The following is a 20,349-nucleotide window of genomic DNA, read 5'->3' on the forward strand; positions in this document are numbered from 1 at the left end:
CCAATCAACAAGAGCAAACAGGACCCTGCCACTTAGAAGATGATGCTTTTTTTTTCTTCCTTTTTTTTTTTTACATTTTACTGCTTTCGTTGGTTGCCACCATGGACCGCTTATGCGAGGTTCTGGTTGATGTAGTTGACAAAGTTGCCGATTCTGGTGTAGACACCAGGGAAACCGGCCTCAGCACAGCCAATGCCCCAAGAAACGACACCCTGGAGGACGCCGTTGGCATCGACGATGGGGCCGCCGGAGTCGCCGGAGCAGGAGTCCTTGCCGCCCTGGGTGAGACCGGCGCAGAACATGTTGTTGGTGACGCTGAGGCCCTGGCTTCGGTAGTCGGACTGGCAGGTGGAGCGGGCGACGACGGGGACGGAGACCTTGTTCAGGCGCGAGGGGATGGAGTTGGAGTTCTCGCTGGTGGTGCCCCTTTTGGAAACGGTTAGCAAGGACGCATGAAGAGCTTTGGACATCGACGATGATGCTTACCAGCCAGCGGTGGTGACGGTCGAGCCGGCCGCAGGGTCAGAGCCCTGGGCGGGAAGAGTGGCGTAGCCGATGGTGGAGCTCTGGCTGATAGGGCTGGACAGGTGCCAGACGGCAACGTCGAAGTCGGTGGTGCGGTCGTTGTAGGACGGGTTCACGATGATCTGGGAGACACCGACCAGGGTACCGCCAGAGTTCCAGGTCTGTCAGGAGAGCTTGGTCAGCATCACAAGGCCGATTGTTATACGAGGACACGCGAGAATGACGCGCGAAGCAAAGCAAAACTTACAAGAGTACCGGCACGGACGCGGATCTGCGAGGCAGGGTAGACGACGGAGCAGTGGGCGGCGGTGACGACGGTGTTGGCGTTGACCAGGACACCACCGCAGAAGTGGCCGCCCTGGTTGGGGTTCTGGAGACTGACAATGTAGGGGAACTCGCCGAGCGAGGCGGCGGTTCCTCCCACGATGTCAGCGCCGCGGGGCTGGATGGCGGCTCCGAGGGCGAGAGCGGGCAGCATGAGAGCCGAGACGACTTGGGAAGCGGGAGCCATGGCGACTGGTGGCGGAAAGCTTTCAGGTTCTTCTAAGGGGCAGGAGAAGAGTTGACTTGTGAGCTGCGGTGAAGTCTCCAGACGAATCGAGGGGAGGAGGGATCACATCCCATATTTATATACAGACTCCAACATTCGAATCCTACCTAGGCAGAAGAGGACGATGGACAATGACACCACAACAAAGGAATCAATCAATCTGCGCTGGTAAAACGTGCCGTATCCAGTCCACCCACAGCAGCCCCGATGCTACGACACCAAGGACGGGATCTCCCCGAATTCGCATACCGAGGCTTCAAAAAGTGACGAATCCCATTCCCGCATGAACGAAACAAACGCCCGACCGAATCTCCTTCCTAAAGGATAGCCTGCAGCAACACACGCACAAAGTCCCCCCAAAGAAATAAAACTTGCCAGGGCACCTCGCAAAAGATCCAAAGCTGAGAAGAGAGAAGTAGGTGAAAAGAACCTTGAAGGTCAATGCCAGAAACAGAAGGCGGAAGCGTCGACGGTGCAATCACACGACAAGATCCCATCTGCTATCTCTGAGTGGCTGGACAGAAGACGCGGGCAATGTTCATTTGGGGGACCGGGGAATATGCAGCCAGATAACCGGATCGACACGCAGGACAGGGAAGAGGTCAAAAGCAAGTAACGGTATGAATAAGTGGAAATGATAATGAGAACAGGTGCCATGTTACTCCGTAGCAGTCGCAACGGTATGTGGTGAAACGAACGGCCGGTGATAAGCAACAAAAGGAGCAAGAGGAAACACGGGCCCGAGCAACTCAGCGGCAATGCAATACAACGCCAGCATCATTCAAGCCATCATTACCATCATCTTGTTCAACAGCATGGACAAGCAACAGAAGAAGACAAGGGAAAAGACCAAAGATGCCCATCCAACCTATCACGAACAGTTACAGCGCCAAGAAGCAGACCAGGGACGATCGGCCGGCTCCGGCAGTTTCGGCGTCCAAACAGCCTGCCGTATCCGTCACTTGCTCCCGGTCTTTTTTCCTTTGGATCGTCAAGGGGGTTTGGGGAGAAAGAGAGAGAGAGAGAGAGAGAGAGAGAGATGGCCTTTAATCGCAGGTTGAGGGTTTTGGTGCGACCTTCTTGATTGAGGCGCCAAGGCCCGGTCTGCTGGTCTAAGCTTGATAAAAAGCATCAAAAGCAAATCAGGTTGCTCGCGGGGAAAAGTCATTATTAGCAGGGGTCTACTACCTTACATACCTTATGTACTGTACAGTACATGGTACTTTTGTCTTTGTGGGCTGGTTTGGATGCCATCGACGGGCAGAAAGCACTGAGGGAGCAAGGAAGATGCCTACCCGGATGGCTGGTGTATTGGGTACAAGTTCATGTGGGATGAAGACGAGGTTTCAACTTGGAAGGGTGTCGGCATGAGTCGAGGCGGGCGGGGGGGTAAATGTGCCCGGGCGATCGATTTGGTGAGGGGGAGACGCGCATCAGCAGCAAGGACAAGGACAAGGACGAGGATGAGGGCGAGGGCATGTGAGATCGTACACGGCCTTGGTCAAGGCACGTTGTGCGACGAGGCACAAGTCATTCTAGAGTTGAGGCCTACCTATCTATCAATTCTATCCATCCGAACACCGAAGAGCTTGAATGTACTGCATTCCGCCTCCTCCTCTTCGTGCTACCTTACCTTGACCCATCTCAACACCATACCGTAGCATTTCAACGCGGTTCAACAGAGCACCGAGCAGCTTGCCTCTCAATCGAACCAACTAGCAAGGGCAACGCTCCGGTAGTGGGCACCTAATTAGGCAACTACCAGCAAAAATCACTGGCTCGTAACACGAATTATAGCTACATACATACAGAAACAAAAATAGCTCTCTTGCGGAGAAAAGTAAGGTAATCAAAGAGAGCAACGATCCTGGAAACCCATTGGGCGGCGTCGGTATTGCAGAAGTTCCCTCTGCCGCCCATGGCCCATGTACAAACTGAACTACTGTTTACAATGGACTTCTGACTCGGCATCTCGCTAAGGCATGGGCGGCGATTAGGTCGGCGGCTAGCGACATGTTGCCATTGAAGCATAATATTAAGATTACGCACCTTTGTTTTGTGATGTCGACCAGGGACGACGACGGACCAGAAGAGGCTCCATAAAAGATGAAGCAGGGGATGGAGACAAGAAAGAAGAAAGAAGAAAAAAAAAAAAACGAGAATACAAAGAATAAAGTCTCTTCAACCATACGCTCACCTCACATGCAAGTCTGCAGTTTCGCAACTCTCTTTTGGCCGCCGAATTCAGGCAGCAGGCGTAAACAAAACATCGATTGCGCAATCGTGCAGCGGCCAGAGGGAGACCGGGAGCATGGCCGGAGAGCCAATCCCACGCCAGCGTTGCATTCTGAAGTGCTGCTGCTGCTGCTCAACGGCGGGCGTCTATCAGAGGTGCTTGACGGGGTCAAGGGAGAAGGAGGAAGAGGGAATAACAAATAGTAAGAGTACAGTAGTATCCTTGATATGGGGAGACGGGGGATAGAGGATACCAAGACGCAATTGCTTGGCGAGGGCCCGTGCCGAGCATCGAGTTGCTACTGCTGGGGATTAACTGAGTTCTAGTATCTAGTGCTTACTTTTGGAGGGAGAAGAAAGAAAACTGGTGATGCGGAGGAGAATCCATGCATGTGTAGCTGGACAGGCAGCCGAGTGGCAGTGTATGGAGGAAAATGGCAGCCGAGTGGCAGTGAATGGAGGAAAATGGCAAGCATTCGGGTGGCTTTTGGGTTGCTTGGCGGTGAAAAACAAGTGCTACGAAATGCTGCTCTGCTCCAGGTCTGCAATTGACGTCTTGGCCGTCGTTATCAAGGGCGAGGTTGCATCGACTGCATATGCGCGAAAGGCGCGAAAATGATGCATCATCCTCTTGGCTGCCGAGCTCTTTGACTGTATCTTCGCAGGTACAGTGGTCGTGCGGATTCGCCGTCAGCAGATACCAACCTCCTCAATCATCTCCAAGGTAACAGACGCAGACCCCATGCCTACCTAGGTAATCACGTCTACCGTCTCGGAGGCTTCTCCTTGACCCAAAATGTAGCAACGAAGCTCACGAGCCCAAAACACAGCGACGGCACGAGGGATCCCATGATGGCAATTCGGTAGCTGATGCCGACACGCCGACGCGGGAGCTGAGGGAGCGGAAGAGGTACGCAGGCGACGGCGACGGCGACGGCGGAGTCTTGGGTCGCTGCGTCGGCGAGGATCGCGACGAGGGCTTTGGCGACGCCTTGGTCCATGTTAGTATAGTCCATGGAATAGCATCTTCTTAACACCGAACGCAGATGGCATTCGTCGTTTGCAGGCAAGAAGGTGTTGGGGAACGCGGATCAAAGAGGACGGGAGGGGATGAAGAAGGCAGACGTGGACATGCCACCGCCGTTGCCAACGGCCGACAGGACGAACCCAGCATGCACCCCAAGGAGCGAGCGGAACCAGACGACAACGGCGGCGAAGGGGTATCATGGAGAAAAGCAGCATTCCGCAGCAAGCGGCAGCCGGCCACTAGAACCTGCCCGTCTGCTTGCCGTGGTGCTGAGGCCCTCGACGGCCTGCAAGTGCGGCGGTACGAAGAACATCACGGCCATCTCGCGGGCCATGCCGCACATGTCTGCGATGTAGCAGGGCAGCAAGTCGCGGCTGAGGATGATGTGCCCGGGGGGGTGATCTTCATCTCCACGGAGAGGATGGGCGTGAGGCTGAGAGAGACGATGGTGATGCGGTTGCACCAGCCGAGGTTGGGGCTGGAGTCGAAGCCCGTCAGGAAGGGTACGACGGCGAGGATGAGGGTCAGGGCGCCGAGGAAGCCAATCTGGCGGACCCAGCGGTCTTTAAAGGGGGGGTTCCAGGTCGAGGACGAAACATGTCCAGACGCAAGCGATCAGGCATAAGGGGGCATGGATCATGAATGACCTGTTGGATGCAAGCGCACGTTAGCCAACACTCGCTTGCCTTCGACTGCTCATGTGAAGGGGCTTCAGCCTCACCATCGACATCCCAGGAGCATACACTACATCGAAGACGGCGTATGCGAACAGGAGGCACGCCTTGTGGCCGAAGATGTCGCTGAGCTTGCCGTAGAGGGGCCGGAAGCTTGTGAGGGTGAGGAAGTGTCTGCAGTCTTTTTTACGTTAGAGGGCCTCTTCTTTCGCTGCTTGAGCTGGTGAGATGGAGATGATTGTGATATTATGCTCATGTGCTTACGCTGTGGCGATCCAGCTGGTGTTGTTCTTGGCCTTGAGCTCGCTGCCAGTCTTGCACATGTCGCAACGGCCAAGGATTTGGTCGACCGTTACGAGATAGACCTATACGAGGAGACCAGCTGTTGGCATACCCTCTCCTTTTTGAAAATATGTAGGTGGATGTTGACTGACGTCGACTCGAATGGCGGGAAGCAAATATGTGCATCTTGTCAGCCATGTGATGCATCTTCCTGCCAGACTCCCACGCTGCCGTTCTGGACATTGCTATCGTCATCCAGAACGCCATTTTGGGGACGAGGCTCGGGAAAGCAGGGGTGATGTTTCTGTTGGGAGAGCAGATGCGTCTCCGTTGAGTTGGGCGACCTCATCTTGATGTAGATGAGCAGAAGGTAGTCTCGACTTGTGATAGAGTACATGTTTTGAGGCTTCAAGTCTGATCGAAATCCGGGGGTGGCTAAAGTCCAATGCCCAGACGAGCGGGTTGCACGTCTTCTTTCTGCAGACACGCTGATGCCATCTTTTGCAAATGCGTTGGTACAGAAGGTTGGTGCATCTTGTTTCAGATGCGGCATGCTTGGTTCTGTAATCTCCTTGGAGTCGAGGCTGGTTACAGGTTAAGTACTTGGAAGCCTACCGCGAAATAGACACCAGTCGCAGCAAGTGCCATTAGATGCAGTGATTCGCACAAACATTTCTCATTCAACCTCTACGAATCCAATAATATACTATAAACTTCATCTGCAACGTCTCTCAGTTGTCAGATCGTACCACCACCAGGCGATTGCCTACCTACCTATACCTACCTAGTACAGTACTGTAGATTGTCGTGTGGAGTCGGAGTTGGACTTGCGGAGTATTTCTGCATGTACGACGTTTTAGCATCAGTTTTGCTCAGCCATGTGTCGGAGATTTGCCCGTGCGCAGATGGCAACTGTTTCTTCATCTCATTCGTGTCTGGTCCCCTTTTCTTTTCTAGGGCTACATGCGGGGGAAGCCTGCCACGTTGATTGCTCGGCTGTCGATCATGGGGCGTGCCACGGTACGAAGTATTACATACGAGGTATCACAGGCTCTGGTACATGTATCAAAGACGATTTATATCCGTATTCCAAGGTGTAACAGAAGCATATTTGTGGCTCCGTCAGCAGGTTCTGTAGCTGATGATTGTTGAAGAAACCCCAATGTCACAAAGTATTTTCGCATTATTATAGCGTTGGGTTGTTCTCGGTCATCCAACGGGTACAACGGCTTGAAGGATCTTCAACCCAGCCATCGTGCCGTTGGTTGGTGGCGCAAGTTGGCGAGTGGCTAATAATGAGACTGCTGTCTCACGTTCTCAGCCACCACGCCAAATGGACAGACAGATCCTTGTTCAGCCGTGATGAGCATTACAGCAAAAATCTGGGAACAAGTTCATCGTAAAAGGTGCAGACATCAAAGTCTCATGACGTTGTGGCTCCTTGACGAGCGTCATTGAGCAGAAACTAGAACAAGTTTGACGTGTAGATCGTCTTAGCCATCACCATCTGCTGCAAGAGTCTACTCCGGATTCTGTTAGTGCCCTCTGCATGTTTCTCGAATCAAACGCCGACGTCTGCCATACCTTTGGCCGGCTACACAATGCTGTGACACGTTCAATACTTCTTGTGCCACTGCCTGTATTGTCCCAACCCCAGAGGATTGCAGTCTCAATCCTTGTCCAGCCTGCGACGGCGTCAACCGCATTCCAACCACAGCCATGCCACTGAGAGACAGCCAGCACAGCTCACCATCGAACAAGGATGTCAACCATGAGGCGACTCACAACCCATGCTCCAGTCTAATAGACAGGAGCCCCGTTTCGTCGCCTCTCCCGCAGCTTAGCAGCAAGCCACAGTCGTATTAGCCAGGGACTCCCCTCGGAATCCAAAACAACTAGGACGGCCTCCTTCGTCTCAGCATCTCTGCCCTCTGCGCGTGGACTGCCAAATTCTGCTTTCCACCAATGCGCAATCCGCCAGAGCTGCGCATCGCCGTTACTCTCGGTTGATTCTTTTCGATCCTTAGCCATTGTCAGTGCGCTGATGCCGAGCCACGATGTTGCGCCCATCCGATCGCGCAGCCTCTAAAAGCGGCACGTCTCGCTTCTCCAAGGCGCTGCCTGGAGTTCCCAGCAGCGACGACTACGACGACGGCGAAGACGACGACACCAGCGACAACAAGAGCGCCGGCAGGACATCCGGGAGCAACAACAGCGATCCCGCTCGCAGTCGAAGCAACAGCACATTCAGCCTTCCGGCGCGAACCTCGTCGCTCGCGTCGCCGCCGCCGCCGCCGAAAGATCTTCCTCTCCCTCCGCTACCGACGAAACTGCAGCTGAATCTGGGCGACAGCGATACCAAGTCGAATAAGAGCAGCATCAATAGCCCCGTGGATAACATTCGCCAGGCCATAGTCGCGGCGCCCTCGCCCGTATCCTCGGTGCCGAGTCTGCAATCGCCGCCCTTGAGCGCTCGCTCGAACATGATGGCGATCCCGCGGAAGCCAATTGCAAACCTGCAGCCGCCGTCGGCGCAATTCCTGGGCCAGCCGTCGCCCACCTTCTCTTTGTCGAGCATCCTGATGGCGTACATGGACGACGGCGACGAACCGCAGGCCGAGTCGCAGGGCATGTCGCAGTACGGCGCAGGCGAGAGACGGCAGGAAGTCGCGGCAGGATCTCAGTACATGAACGGAACAAAGAGCAGCGGTAACTCGAACATGATGAAAGAAACAGGCACAGGCACAGGCGCTGGAAGCGAGAGGCCGGCTGCTGCTGCTGCCGCTGCGCCTGCCAGCAGTGGCAGAGGCAGCAGTGGCTCACTGCCTGCGCGTCCCAACGCCGGCAAGGACCGCAACACGCGCCCGGCTGATCGAAACACGGTTCCTCCGCCACCGCTCAAGGACCGCACTCCTCTCCAGAGACCACCCGCTGCCACCCCTACTGTTACTCCTACTGTTGCTCCTACTCCTACTCCCGCTCCCGCACAGCCGCTGCCGCCGTCCACCGACTCGCCTGAACTGGCCGCTCCGCCGTCGCCCCGGCCCGAGATCTGGAAGCGCCGTCCACATATGACCCAGGGCAGCAGGGAGGTTTCCGGTCTGAGGCTCGACTCCAGCCACGGATCAACCGCGGACGCGCAGCCCCCTTCGCATGCATCTGTCTCGAGGGCAGCGCCAGAGCCAGTGCCAGGTCAGGTACCAGATCCAGTACGGGAGCCGGTTCGAGGACCAGCTCCAGATCCAACACGAGAGCCAACACGGGAGCCGGAGCCGGAGCTCGCAGCGCCAGAGGCGGCATCAGAGACGGTGTCGACTGACAAGGCCGCAGGCCAGCGAGCACCCCCGTTTGCCGGCGGCTTGCCTGGCCGAAACGTTCGCCCTTCGCTGCGGCTCAAGGACCGGCCCATCGTTGCTGCCGAAGCCATGGGGGGCGAAACTTCCAAGATGAAGCACATCAAGGACAAGCTGGCACCGCAGCGGCCCGACTCGGTGCTGTCCGGCACTGCTGGAGCCAAGACTGGGCCTCCGAGCGCCCCCGTCGCCAAGAGGCCGCCGACGCCAGAGTATCAGAAGGAGGAGGTCAAGGAGCCGGCTGTCGAGCCCTTCGTCTCTCCCGTCTCTCCCGCCTCGTCTCCGGAGGCGCCACGGGGCGCCTCTCCCGACTTTGCAAAAGGACTCCCTCCCAAGCCTTCCAACGGCGGCCAGCCTGTCACACTGCCCAGCGGCCCGAGGCCCATAGCACGGAAAGCCTTGCCGTCGCAACCCAGTCAAGACCTTACGGCTGCCAAGAACGCATTCCGCCAGCAGCCGAATGCGAACAGTGCCGGTGCGTCGAGCAGCCAAGCATCTGCAGTCTCGGTACCACCCAAGGACGATGCAGTTCCCGCAGCAGCCCCTGCAGCAGCTACAGCACCTGCAGCAGCTACAGCACCTGCAGCAGCTACAGCACCTGCAGCAGCTACAGCACCTGCAGCAGCCCCTGCGCCGGCGGCTCCTCCGAAAGATGCCGCATCTGTCCGTTTGGTCACGCCCGCCGTGCAGGCACAGCCTGCCAAAGAACGCGCAGATGCTCCCCAGACTGTGAAGCCTCAGCGCAGTATGCCTCAGTCGATATCGGAACCTCGGATGCCGCAGTCGGACGCACAAGGGCCTGCCTACCGGGGCCGCGATGGTACGGTGTATGCCGAGATGAAGACGGGCGGTGAGCCGAATCCCAAGGCCACGTATTTCCCCAAACAATCGTTCCCAGGCTTGATGAAAGATGGCGTCGCCAAGGCGAGACCGCTTGGCGATGCGCATTTCAACTGCTTCCAGCGACACAGGTTCATGGCTCGACGGAGCAACAGAACCTGTCCACTCACGTGCCAAACTTGCGAAAGGGCCGATCTTGAAGATCGCTGGACGTGTGCCTTTTGCCATTTACGGATTTGCGATGCCTGCCATCGCAGGCTGGACGGTTATCAACGAGATCTCCGCCGTTTCGTCGATGCATTGGCCGCGTCTGGTACTCTGGTCGGCCCGTCTACATCTCGCCCTGGCACCTCTTTAGGGATGTAGGCAACTTTGTGATGCCGCACGCCTCTTTAACTAACCTTCTCTGGCACATACTTTGACGATACCCCTTTCCGCCTACTGGCGATTTCCTCTTCCCCGACTTCTTCTCTTTATATATGATAAACCTACGGTATGAAATCTCCGTCAGGGGGTCCGGAGCGACGAATGTCATCATCAGCGTCTTTTACCCCCCCTTTATTTTACTGCAACCTTGTATGAAACTACCATCCAGAGGGACTTCTGCCAGCCTCTGTTTTCCGTTTTCGATACCACTGTTCGACTCAGCTCGCAAGCAAGCTTGGAGGAAAAGAGCATGTCTCACATGTAATAGTATTAACAAGGGGATTGATTGCTTCCCTTGATTGGATCAGTCACTCGTTGGTTCGAAGAAAATGGAAAAGAAGAGGATAAAATTTTCCAATTGGCTTTTCAGGGAAACTCGGCTTTGCCAAACCGCGTGTTTTGCGCGGACTCTGGATTTGTGTATCAGTCAGGGCATGCTTGGTTTCGTTTCTCTCGAGGGAGAGTAGTTCCAGAGAGAGTGAGTACCTGGCCTATCTTAGCGTTTGGGGTAATGATAATACAAGATGACACGATAGCGCTCGTTAGAATATGCAACATTGTCGTGTGCTTGAAACTGGTGATGTTGTAGCCGAAAAACATCGTCAAGGACAAGTCAACTCTTCAACTCTGACTTGCTTGATGTACGCTCACCTGGATCGTAATCATGCACTCATAATGAGGAGCCGCCCCAGATCTCTCCCGCATCCCCCTTTACATGAGGTGATGCTAACCATGCAGTTCCTAGCATGAACCAACATGTGAATATCAACGATCAAACGAGTTGCACTCTCACGATATGGCTGGTGGGAAGTGCGTCAGCGTGGAGGTGCGAGTGCCACCAGCCACACCAACACCCCCCGAGCCTGGCCCAAAGGGGCGTAGCCAGGAACGCCAGTTGGGCTTTTATTCCTGTCCCTGACATCACCGCCAGATAGGGCACTAACAGGGGGAATGTCACCGGCCTAAGGTACCCAAGATACCTAGTTGGGTAGCTCTCCATCTTTGCACCTGTTTGCATCGTCCATCTCCTCCAAAAAACCTCTTCTCAATCCGCCCGGAGACTCGACGTCACGCCCAATGTCGTCGTCAATCCCTCGCTCGCGCTCAATGCGCTCGGCGACGGGCATCCCCTCGATACCGACCCGGACGTCCAGCTCGCGAGACGCTTCGGTGCCCCGATCCGCCTCGCCAACGCGGCTGCCCAGCCTCAAACATAATGCTCGAGCCGCATCGACCGCTTCTAGCCCTAGCAGCTCGTCCTCGAGCCTCAAGAACACCGCTGGTACCGGTACCGGCAGCACCAGCACCGGCACCAGCAACGGCGCGAGAGCTCCACCCCCTGCCGGAGGCCCCATGCCGGGACGTCTGGCGAGGGCGATGACGCTGGCGACGACGAAGGAGGTGGCTGCGAGGAAGGAAAAGTCGGCGGTGACCAACAAGTACCCGCCGTCGACGACGGTGACCAGGCCGTCGATCCAGACGAGGGGGAGGTCTGCGAGCATATCCATGGAGGGAAAGCCAAAGGAGCTGGAGCGGAGGTCAACGGGGCTCACGTACTCGAGGAGTTCGGCCACGAATCTCGCCGGGCCGCCAACGCTGGTGAAGCCTGCTTCTTCGACTTCGAGGTCGAGGGATCCCATTCGGCGACCCGCGACGCCTACGGCTCAGCCAGGCATGCCGCCAACGACCCGTCGAGCAGTCACGCCGACTGCCCTGCCGCGATCGAATACCTTTGCGGGTCCCGTCACGCCCACGTCGACTAAAGAAAAGACGCCGCCTTCGACCCGAATAAGGTCGCCTTCGGCTGGGCCCTCGATAGGGCTCTCTCGAGCTGCCACCTTCTCCTTCTCTGGCCGGTCGAGGAACACAACTCGGTCTGTGACCCCGACCACCAACCTGTCCACGAATTCAGCCGCTAGCAGCCGGGCTGTGACTCCGACGGGGCCGCCAAAGTTGCTGGACCGCCGAGCTCCCTCTACCGAGAAGATGGCTTCTCGGAAGCCGTCTACTGAGAAGGTGACAGTTCGCAAGCCTTCTACCGAAAAGGTGTCGACGAGCCGCAAGCCGTCGCTGGCTACATTTAGTAGGGTAGTGTCCAGGCTATCCAGGCCTTCCTCTGCCGGCACGCTGCTGTCGCAAGACCAGGCGTCGCAGCAGCTCAAGCGGCCTTCGAATTCTTCGCTTCAGCGGCCCAACTCGCCGGGCAAGACCCTCTCTGCCAAGCCCTCTGGGTCACATCTGACACCTACTTCGCCCTCTAAGCTCCCGGCCAATATTGCCGCGTCGGCCGAGGTCAGCAAGCTTCAAGCAGAGCTCTTGCAGTTGTACTTGCTGCATCAGGAGGCTCCGATTGTGGACGCCGAATGGCGGGCAAGTGCGAAAGCGAAATTGGGAAACCGATTTGACAGACTGAGCGAGGAGAGCAGGGAGGTTGCCGAGCTAGAGAGTGCAGGGCTGGAGAAGCGCAACGTACTGGCGCTGAGAAGATGGGGTAGCGGCGGCAGACTGGACGAAAAGATCCAGTCTCTCGAGTCCATCATCACAAACGTGTGGTCACTGAGCGACCCGGGTGGTCGATATGCCCGCGTAATACAGCATTTTGAGGCTTGGATCGATGGCGTGAGCGAGATGGAAGATGCGAGAAGCAAGGGCGTCGTGCTCGTCCAGGGAGACGACACCCTGTTCATCCAAGACCTGGACGCCCAATGGAAAGAAGAGCGCGAGGACCTCATTCATCTTCTCGAGGAGTGGAGGCAGCAGCTCGGCGACATCGACGACTTGAGCCGAGACGACTTTTACACCGAGCCGCCGGACGAGGACGAGAAGTCGAGCTTGGAGAAGATGCTGGATGGGTCGCGCACGCTGATGGACGACATGCTCGCCGAGCTGAGGATCATGGAGGTGATTGAGCAGGAGGCGCTTGTGAGGGAGGACGAGTGGATTGAGAGGATGAATGGGAGTGACGACGATGTCCGAGTGTCGCGGGTCGGAGGTGCTTGGAATGAAATGTAGCGGGTTGTTTGTCTTGCTGTCGGAAAGCGGTTGGTAATGTTCCAGCATCCGTTCCCTCTCCTCTGCTTGATTTCATTTCGGCTTTATTTGTCCTTTATTGTTTCTGGGAATTATTCGAATTTTGACGACATAACGATTGCGACCATGGGAACACATACGCCGTTGGAGTGGACAAGGAAAAGCAGGCATCGTCATCGCCGCATTTGCATCAGGGCGCATCATCAGCAAAACCAGCATCATCATATCGGCATTCGCATTTGCGTTAGCGTCATCTTGGAATCTGCGTCATCATTAGCATAGCCATAAGCGACGCAAAAAGACACTCTTTTCTTGGTTTATCCGCTTGCTATGATGAGGGCAAAAACGATCAAATTCTTTTCCAGTGAGAGCTTCACATAATCTAAGTAACAATAAAGAAGAAGAGAACAAAAAAAAAAAAAAAGGGAAAGAGAAGATGAAGGATATCATAAAACAACCGCGGGACAAAGCTCCTTTCTTTCCCTCCAGAGCCCACCAGAAGAAGAACAGAGTCGTCGAATGCGCGAGTTGTCTTCCTATTCCTTTCGGATGCAAGGGCCAGCGAGTCATCACCGGCGTATCCATATGCTGCTTGCCCAATCCTGTCAACCCACGGAACTGAGCCATCTCGTTAAATCTGCTGTGTTTATGCATCATCAATAATTCGTATCCATCTTCCTCCATTGGCCCCCCCTCCCAGAAAACGCCAACCATCTCCCGTCCACAAAGATTTTACAAATACGCCCTCCGAGGGAAAGCAACGCCCTCAACAGCCGCCTCGTCAACAAACCAGCTGCACCGGTCTCCCGCGGCCTCGTTGACAAGAGAGCACGGCAGCCCCTCGCCGGCGTCAAAGATGCGCTTCATAATCTCGCGCTTGCCAGAGCCGGTGGCGACAAAGGCGACGCGGACGGCGTGGGTAACGACGGGCAGCGTCAGGGTGATGCGCTTGGGGGGCGGCTTGGGCGAGTCCTCAATGGGGGCGACCCAGGCGTCGGCCGCGCGCAGCAGCTCGTGGCCGGGGAAGAGCGAGCAGGTGTGGCCGTCGGGCCCGCAGCCGAGCAGCAGCAGGTCGAAGATGGGCAGGCGGACCGAGTCGCGCGAGGCGAAGCTGGCGACGAGCGTCTGCTCGTACCGGTCGGCGAGCTCCTGGACGTCATCGAGGTGGGCCGTGTCGATGGCGTGCACGGCGGCGGGCTGCTGGTCGGCGGGCAGCTTGTCGAGCAGCTCGGCCTTGACGAGGGCGTAGTTGGAGTCCTTGTGGTCCAGCGGCACGGCGCGCTCGTCGGCGAAGAAGATCTCCCACTTGGTGAAGTCGACGACGTCGGCCGGGCCCGACGAGGGCGCCAGCAGCGCCTGCGCCAGCGTCTTGGGCAGCGAGCCGCCCGACACGGCCACCTTGAAGACGCCGTGCCGCTCGATGCCGGCGTTTTGGCTCTGGATCACGTAGGAGCGGAGGGCCTGCGCGAGGGCGTCGGTGCCCGGGAAGGCGTAGAGATTGGGCTGTGTCTTGGGCATGGCTGGTTGGCTGCGAGGAGACGAGCTGGAGCTGGAGAAGAGAGCAAGAAGAAGAAGAAGCAGTAAGGCGGGGTGTATGATGGCGGGGCCGATTCCGATGTTTCCTCTTGCACAGAAAGACGAGAGAAACGGAGGGCGCAACGGCAGGAGATGGAGCTGGCGAGGCGTGCCCAGAGAGAGTGTGCGTCTGTCTATTCAGCTGGCGTTGTTTTTGGTGTGTATGTTGTTTCGATAACGAGGTCGGACGAGGTTGGACGAAGAAGGCAAGGTATGGCAGCAGATGCCCCTTCGAAGGTTCCAGGTGCGTTCGGACGGCGGGGTATTTTGCTCTATTTTTCCGGCCTTTGGCAACGTGGAAGCCGAGCTGCGTGGGCGCGGGGCCACCTTCCATGTTATACTACGGAGTACCTTCAGGTTACCTTACCTTGAGCACAAAGATAAGATAAGGCGCTCAAGGCCGAGCAACGAAGCTTCCAGGATGGCGTCGCTACTACGATGAAGGTTAAAACCCTACTAATCCAGAGCCTTGGGTTTTGACTTTGTGGTTAGTGGTGATTCCATCCAAAGTCAGAATCGTGCTCGAGACAAGCTGAGAAGAGGAAGGAATGAGCGGTGCTGTGACCCGATCTGCAGGGATCCCGCTGTCTGCATGCCGCCTGAGGCGTCGCGATTGGAGAAGCATCACGTCAACGTCAAGGCGAGGCGCGACAGAAATCCGGCACAGCAGTTAGCGCTCAGCTACGCGGTTCTAGGCCTGGGAAGGCCCAGTAGACGGGAGATTGCTGTTAGAAGATCCATGATGCGTCTTGTGGAAAGGAGCTGCGGACGTACTCCCTAGGCATGTGAAACTGCTATACTAGAAGGCGAGGGGTTGCTCTGCTTGTCGCTCCCGGAGCAATCTCAGCTTGCTGGACTATATGAGCGCAGACTTCCTACCTACCTAAGTACTAGGTATGCACTTCTTCAGATCCTATATACTTGGACGTATCATTCCACGCCCTGCACCACATGGTGTCACTTACAGCCACAAAGTGGCGTATTGTCCTGTGGCTGTTCGGGCAATGCAGCTTCTACTATCTCGGCTGAAAAAATGGACGAGACAGACTTTGGCAATTATGACGTAATGGTGAAGTCTCGGCGCACAACCTCCTTTCCGCACTTGATCATGCACAGCCGGGCAGTCTTTGGCCGAAGGTCGATTCAGCCTCATCATAAATCGAATAAGCAGGTTATTGAGATATGATTTCCAGACATACTGAGGCGATGCTGCAAGCAAAACCGAGGGGCTGCCGGGGGAATGTGCGCGGTTGTCGAGGGTCGTGTGCATCCCCACAAGAGTGTCACATGCAAACGGTTTGCCTCCAATGTCTCCTCCGTACCTTACCTAAGACTTGTACAGGTTCGATCCCGTGAAGAAGGTGGTTGATTAAAAAAGCCACGCCAACTTCTGCGCCTGTGCGAAGCATTACTGTAGAGAGATCAAAGTACCTAGCACCCTTCACATTCACAGAGGGCCAGGCGCTGAATGACATTTCAGCTGCAAAACATGTCCGTCACAAGCAGAGCTCGCTGGCGGGCCCTGTCGAGATGGTTGCAACCAGTAGGCCAGAGCCACCAGGACCCCGCCGTGTGAATGCGAATAGGAGGCAAATTTGGTGTGCTCCTGTCACGGAGGCGAATCACACACAGACTCGACTTTTTAAGGATAGTCCGCATGCATTGATTTTGCAGATCTTCTGTTCGTAGGGGAGGACTTGTTTCTCACCAAGGTGAGCACTGCGTTAATGTTTCAAGACAACTATCCGTACCTAACCTTAGAGTAGCTGAACCCCTCATGTTCGCAGCAGTTGAACCATCCTCACCTCCATTCAGCTTTGAGTCTGGCTGAAATGCAAAGCTAACCGAAATTGTTGAATCATGACTCCGTACCAGTACTGATTATAGTCAGAAATACCAAGTTATATTCAGCACTTTACAAACATGTGCTGCTGTTGCTGCCGGCTCGGCAGCCTCCAGCTCCAGCCTGATGCGCCTCTGCCTTATTATTAGTGTGCCAGACCCTGAATTCAGCGGACCAACGAAAACGTCCCGCTCGGGATTCAGGGTCCAGTTGGGTCAGGCGGAAAAGTTTTACCTGTCTGCTAGTCCAAGCAGCAATATTGGCCTACTCCCACACAGCCGGTCTTCTGCTAGCCCATTCGCCATATCGTCTAGAACCTCATTTGCACAAAATTTTCCGGACTACCTTTTTTCTTCTTCTTTTTCTTCTTCTTTTTCTTTTTTTTTTCCTTCTTTTTTTGCCAGCCGGGAGTTTTCCTCCTCCTGCCACGGCTCCTCCGCTCTCAAACCCACCCCCTCCTGGGTCCCTGGCAGTTCGTCCTTGGCCCTTCTCTCTTCTCCCTCTTGACTGGCCTTGACGCTCGTTTGTTCATTTCCCGAATTGCCCAATCACAGCTTCAACACAGCTGAGTACCAGTTTGGAGGTCATCTCTTGCGTCTTTGCTCAGGAACGTTGCAAACCGCCCTCATTGGCTCCTGCCCTTCGGAAGGTGTTCCAACGTGTGCCGCCAATTGGGTCTGGCCTGGTCGCTCCGTTCCTTCCCCGTCACTTCGTCCACACTCTGCAGGGAAGGAACCCTTGTGCTGCCCCCTCCCGATATCAACAAGTCTGGACCTCTCGGCATCTTGTACGCAACTGCCAGTGGCTCCTGTTGCTTCCAACTATTACCGCCTTCAATCTTCTTCCTTCAATAGTTCCAAGCTGTCCATCTTCGCCTCCAGCCTCGACTTCGCCTGCTTCCGCCACTGGCTCTTCCTCTTGGTTCGCTGGAGCCTGCAGAATCGTTCGATACTGGCATAAAGAGCTATACCAGACACAGCCATAGTATCCCCGAGCCTTAGATCTTGGAGGGCTATAGCCGGCAGTAGCATCAGCAGCCACCAACTGTCCTGGCCCAAACCGACTGGTCCTGTAGCTGTACGCCGTCACGGGACAGCTTCATTCAAGTGTCACGAATCCCAGGCCGTGCCTCTTTATTCGCTGCCCCAGACCATCCTCGTCCTGTCACCCGCGCGGGATTACAAGGCCCCCCCCTTATCTCAGGTCCTGCCTGCTCCCCCCTTCTCCCCCGTCTCCCGGACGTCTTTGGATATTACGCCCGCCACTTTGCGGGGACACGGACACTGACAAGACGAACACAATCCGCGGCTCCAGTCTTGTGCCATAACCCTTGCAGCCGTTGCAGCCGTTGCAGCCGTTGCATTGATTTCCCGCCCAAGGGTTCCTGCGAGCCGGCAGCGGCCCATTGCTGCGGCAGATAATCAAAAGACCCGCAGCCGTCAGCGTCTTCTCGGCCTTGGGTAGTTCCTAAAAGTTGGCATTGTGTTTCGCCGTTCCCCCCCACAGCTTGGACTAGTTCTTGTCCGACCTTGCTGCGGAGGCAGGGAAGAGAAATTTGAGAGCACGACGACGTGACTGCTCGCTTGCATAGCGCTTGCTCCAAGGTTTTCTGTGCCTTTCTCATCTTTTGGTTCCAGCCCCACGGGCTTTCACTATCAGAATCCTGACAGCGTGTCATCGGGTAACGACGCTCTCTACTGTAGCCCAACTCGAGCTTGAGGCCAGGTACTGACAATACTTTGTTGGCGGCTTTCTCCGCAGACACCGTCTTTTCCTCGACGATTATCCGCATCCTGGCACCAAAGAACTCTGGTGTGGTTGGTGTGCTGGTTTTGGCGATTCCTTGATACCAATGTCTTCCCCTGAAATCGATCAGGCCGCCGTCAACGAGACGCTGCTCGAGCGTCGTCAGGTGTTGACCGACGGGCTCAAGAGCCTACCATACGACCTGGTTCTGTATCTCGAGCGTGCGGTCATCTATGCGGACCTCGGATACCCCGATCTCGCGGCTGGCGATGCGTACCGAGCTCTTCTCCTCGCTGATGAGGTTCTGAACGACGGCTTCGAATACCACGACCAGGCCAAAGAATGCTTGGGCCGATATAACGGAGAGCTTCTCCCAGAGACTGTGGTCCAGGGGCAACTCGCCGAAGAGTATCCCGACCTAGCCAATGGCACCCCCGGTGACCCGGACGTTACCTCTGACCAGTTGGCACGCCTGGCGTCGATAAGGGCCTATCAAATTCTGTCGCTCAATCTCTTGCTGTGCGGCTGCTTGAAAAGTGCCCTGCAGTTCTGTGAGCGAGGCCTCGCCGCTGCGCCGCACAACGAGACGCTGCTCCACACAAAGGGTCATATTGATACTGCGGCTAGGCAGAAGCTTGGCCGGCCGACTTATGATGTCGATGATCTGCCCGACTTTGGCCTTGTCCGCCGAGAGGTTTATCCATGGAACGATCATGAGCCAGACCGCTTCGCTCCCGAATCTCTGCAGGCTTTGAATGACGGCCTGAGGGAGATGGCTCCCAAATGTGCCGTCCAAGTAGCAACTCTGCCCGTCCTACTCGAGGGGGATAGCGATACGGACAGCTACGATTCCATACCTACCTGCAAACAGCTTGGCGTCTTTGCTCAGGAGGATATCGAACCCGGCGAGGTTGTGCTCAGAGAGTACACTCTCCTGACAGCCAATAACCGACACAAGGATTCGGTTTGCGATGCTTGCAGCTCCGAGCTCGCCCCTCTCGGCAGCGAGAACCAGTCCATTCAATGCGAAGAGTGCTTCGATACTGTCTTCTGTAGCCAGGAGTGCTACGACCAGGCTCAGAGCCGCTATCACCCTGCCGTCTGCGACAAGGACGTGGATTCGATCGCAAAGGATCCTAGTGCATTCGAAGCCGATGAGACGCTGCATCTCCTTCTACTTGCCAGAGTCCTGGCGATGGCTGTCAATGAAGATGTTCATCCGCTGGACGTGCGGGAGGTCAAGTTCATTTGGGGCGATTTTATACCTTCGGAAGCGAACGAGATTGATGTGTCACCAAACGCCGGTCCTCCACCGGAGTGGACGCTTCCCTTCTCCTTCAAGTATAACATTGAGACGCCGCTCCATATTCTGGAAAAGATGGACATAGACATCTATGCCAACCTGATGGAGTATGATTTATGGGTGCTCAACACGCTGTACGCCAAGTTTCGGGGAACAGCGTCGGCCCGCAAGAACCCCCGGGACGGAAGGCCGGATGTTGCTGCGGTGCATCCTTACTGGTGTCTCGCCAACCATGACTGCGATCCAAACGTCACTTGGGACTGGAGCGGCCGCATGGTTCTCACGGCAAGGAAAGAGCGTGTTGTGGGCGGTCGGCCCGGAGGCATCAAGAAAGGGGAGGAGATCCTCAACCATTACTGCGATGTGACTTTGCCGGTACAGCAACGGCGCGAATGGGCCCGAGGAAGCCTTGGCGGCTGGTGCATGTGCAACAGGTGCCGCACTGAGGCATCGGAGAACAAGACGGCAGATGCTGCAACATCGGCATAAACCTTAACGGATGTGCTTGGAATTCCCACCGCGGTAGGAGAAGCACGCCGCGGATTCCTGCGCAGCAATGGCAGCCGCCCATCATGTCCCTAAGAAAAGGAGAAATGGAGAATTGAGAAGACGGCCTTTCGGAACGGTAGCATCTGACCCGTGTTTACATTTCAGACTATGCCCAACTTGACTGCGTGTGGCCTTCTTGGATGATTCTTTGCGGTTATTAGCGAGCCCCCCTTTTCGAACGTCAACAATCAATCGCGGGAATTCCCGCAAGCCATCAAAGCCTTTACCAGTCCTTTCTCGCTTTCCAGCTAGCAGCCCAAGCTTGATTCCCACCTAATGCATGCCGCTCCCGGGATACCAGCGGCCCAAATGATTGAACTCTTATATCACTCTCTACATGCTTATCTTGTTTGTGTGAGCAGGGGGGGCATCGCATATGCTGTATGACGCA

General features: G+C 55.9%; 9 protein-coding genes across 9 annotated transcripts; 4 read left to right on the top strand and 5 right to left on the bottom strand.

The window, feature by feature from the left end:
- Nucleotides 1-110: 110 nt before the first annotated feature.
- CCMA1212_002916 (uncharacterized protein) lies at nucleotides 111-1,065 on the bottom strand (the record flags this gene model as incomplete). Its single annotated transcript, XM_073700283.1, has 3 exons — nucleotides 773-1,065; nucleotides 487-686; nucleotides 111-426 (listed from the first exon to the last, which is right to left on the bottom strand). The coding sequence occupies exons 1-3, from the start codon at nucleotides 1,034-1,036 to the stop codon at nucleotides 111-113; spliced, it is 780 nt and encodes a 259-aa protein (XP_073561383.1). The 5' UTR covers nucleotides 1,037-1,065.
- A 2,768-nt stretch (nucleotides 1,066-3,833) lies between these two features.
- CCMA1212_002917 (uncharacterized protein) lies at nucleotides 3,834-4,979 on the top strand (the record flags this gene model as incomplete). Its single annotated transcript, XM_073700284.1, has 4 exons — nucleotides 3,834-3,850; nucleotides 4,113-4,311; nucleotides 4,357-4,764; nucleotides 4,809-4,979. The coding sequence occupies 4 exons, from the start codon at nucleotides 3,834-3,836 to the stop codon at nucleotides 4,977-4,979; spliced, it is 795 nt and encodes a 264-aa protein (XP_073561384.1).
- CCMA1212_002918 (uncharacterized protein) lies at nucleotides 4,075-5,334 on the bottom strand (the record flags this gene model as incomplete). Its single annotated transcript, XM_073700285.1, has 4 exons — nucleotides 4,075-4,301; nucleotides 4,679-4,883; nucleotides 5,059-5,185; nucleotides 5,276-5,334. The coding sequence occupies 4 exons, from the start codon at nucleotides 5,332-5,334 to the stop codon at nucleotides 4,075-4,077; spliced, it is 618 nt and encodes a 205-aa protein (XP_073561389.1).
- A 1,759-nt stretch (nucleotides 5,335-7,093) lies between these two features.
- On the bottom strand, nucleotides 7,094-7,324 carry CCMA1212_002919 (uncharacterized protein; the record flags this gene model as incomplete). The annotated part of the gene is made up of 1 exon (XM_073700286.1): nucleotides 7,094-7,324. One exon carries the CDS (start codon nucleotides 7,322-7,324, stop codon nucleotides 7,094-7,096), a length of 231 nt encoding a protein of 76 aa, XP_073561390.1.
- Nucleotides 7,325-7,350: 26 nt separating this feature from the next.
- CCMA1212_002920 (uncharacterized protein) lies at nucleotides 7,351-9,852 on the top strand (the record flags this gene model as incomplete). Its single annotated transcript, XM_073700287.1, has 1 exon — nucleotides 7,351-9,852. The coding sequence occupies one exon, from the start codon at nucleotides 7,351-7,353 to the stop codon at nucleotides 9,850-9,852; it is 2,502 nt and encodes an 833-aa protein (XP_073560983.1).
- Nucleotides 9,853-10,892: 1,040 nt separating this feature from the next.
- Nucleotides 10,893-11,552, bottom strand: CCMA1212_002921 (uncharacterized protein; the record flags this gene model as incomplete). Its single annotated transcript, XM_073700288.1, has 1 exon — nucleotides 10,893-11,552. The coding sequence occupies one exon, from the start codon at nucleotides 11,550-11,552 to the stop codon at nucleotides 10,893-10,895; it is 660 nt and encodes a 219-aa protein (XP_073560982.1).
- CCMA1212_002922 (uncharacterized protein) lies at nucleotides 10,990-12,924 on the top strand (the record flags this gene model as incomplete). The annotated part of the gene is made up of 1 exon (XM_073700289.1): nucleotides 10,990-12,924. The coding sequence occupies one exon, from the start codon at nucleotides 10,990-10,992 to the stop codon at nucleotides 12,922-12,924; it is 1,935 nt and encodes a 644-aa protein (XP_073560985.1).
- A 750-nt stretch (nucleotides 12,925-13,674) lies between these two features.
- On the bottom strand, nucleotides 13,675-14,460 carry CCMA1212_002923 (uncharacterized protein; the record flags this gene model as incomplete). The annotated part of the gene is made up of 1 exon (XM_073700290.1): nucleotides 13,675-14,460. The coding sequence occupies one exon, from the start codon at nucleotides 14,458-14,460 to the stop codon at nucleotides 13,675-13,677; it is 786 nt and encodes a 261-aa protein (XP_073560984.1).
- Nucleotides 14,461-18,212: 3,752 nt separating this feature from the next.
- Nucleotides 18,213-19,898, top strand: CCMA1212_002924 (uncharacterized protein; the record flags this gene model as incomplete). Its single annotated transcript, XM_073700291.1, has 1 exon — nucleotides 18,213-19,898. The coding sequence occupies one exon, from the start codon at nucleotides 18,213-18,215 to the stop codon at nucleotides 19,896-19,898; it is 1,686 nt and encodes a 561-aa protein (XP_073560987.1).
- Nucleotides 19,899-20,349: the final 451 nt, after the last annotated feature.

Source organism: Trichoderma ghanense (assembly GCF_004382785.1).
Source record: "Trichoderma ghanense strain CCMA-1212 chromosome Unknown scaffold_2, whole genome shotgun sequence".
Taxonomy (NCBI): domain Eukaryota; kingdom Fungi; phylum Ascomycota; class Sordariomycetes; order Hypocreales; family Hypocreaceae; genus Trichoderma; species Trichoderma ghanense.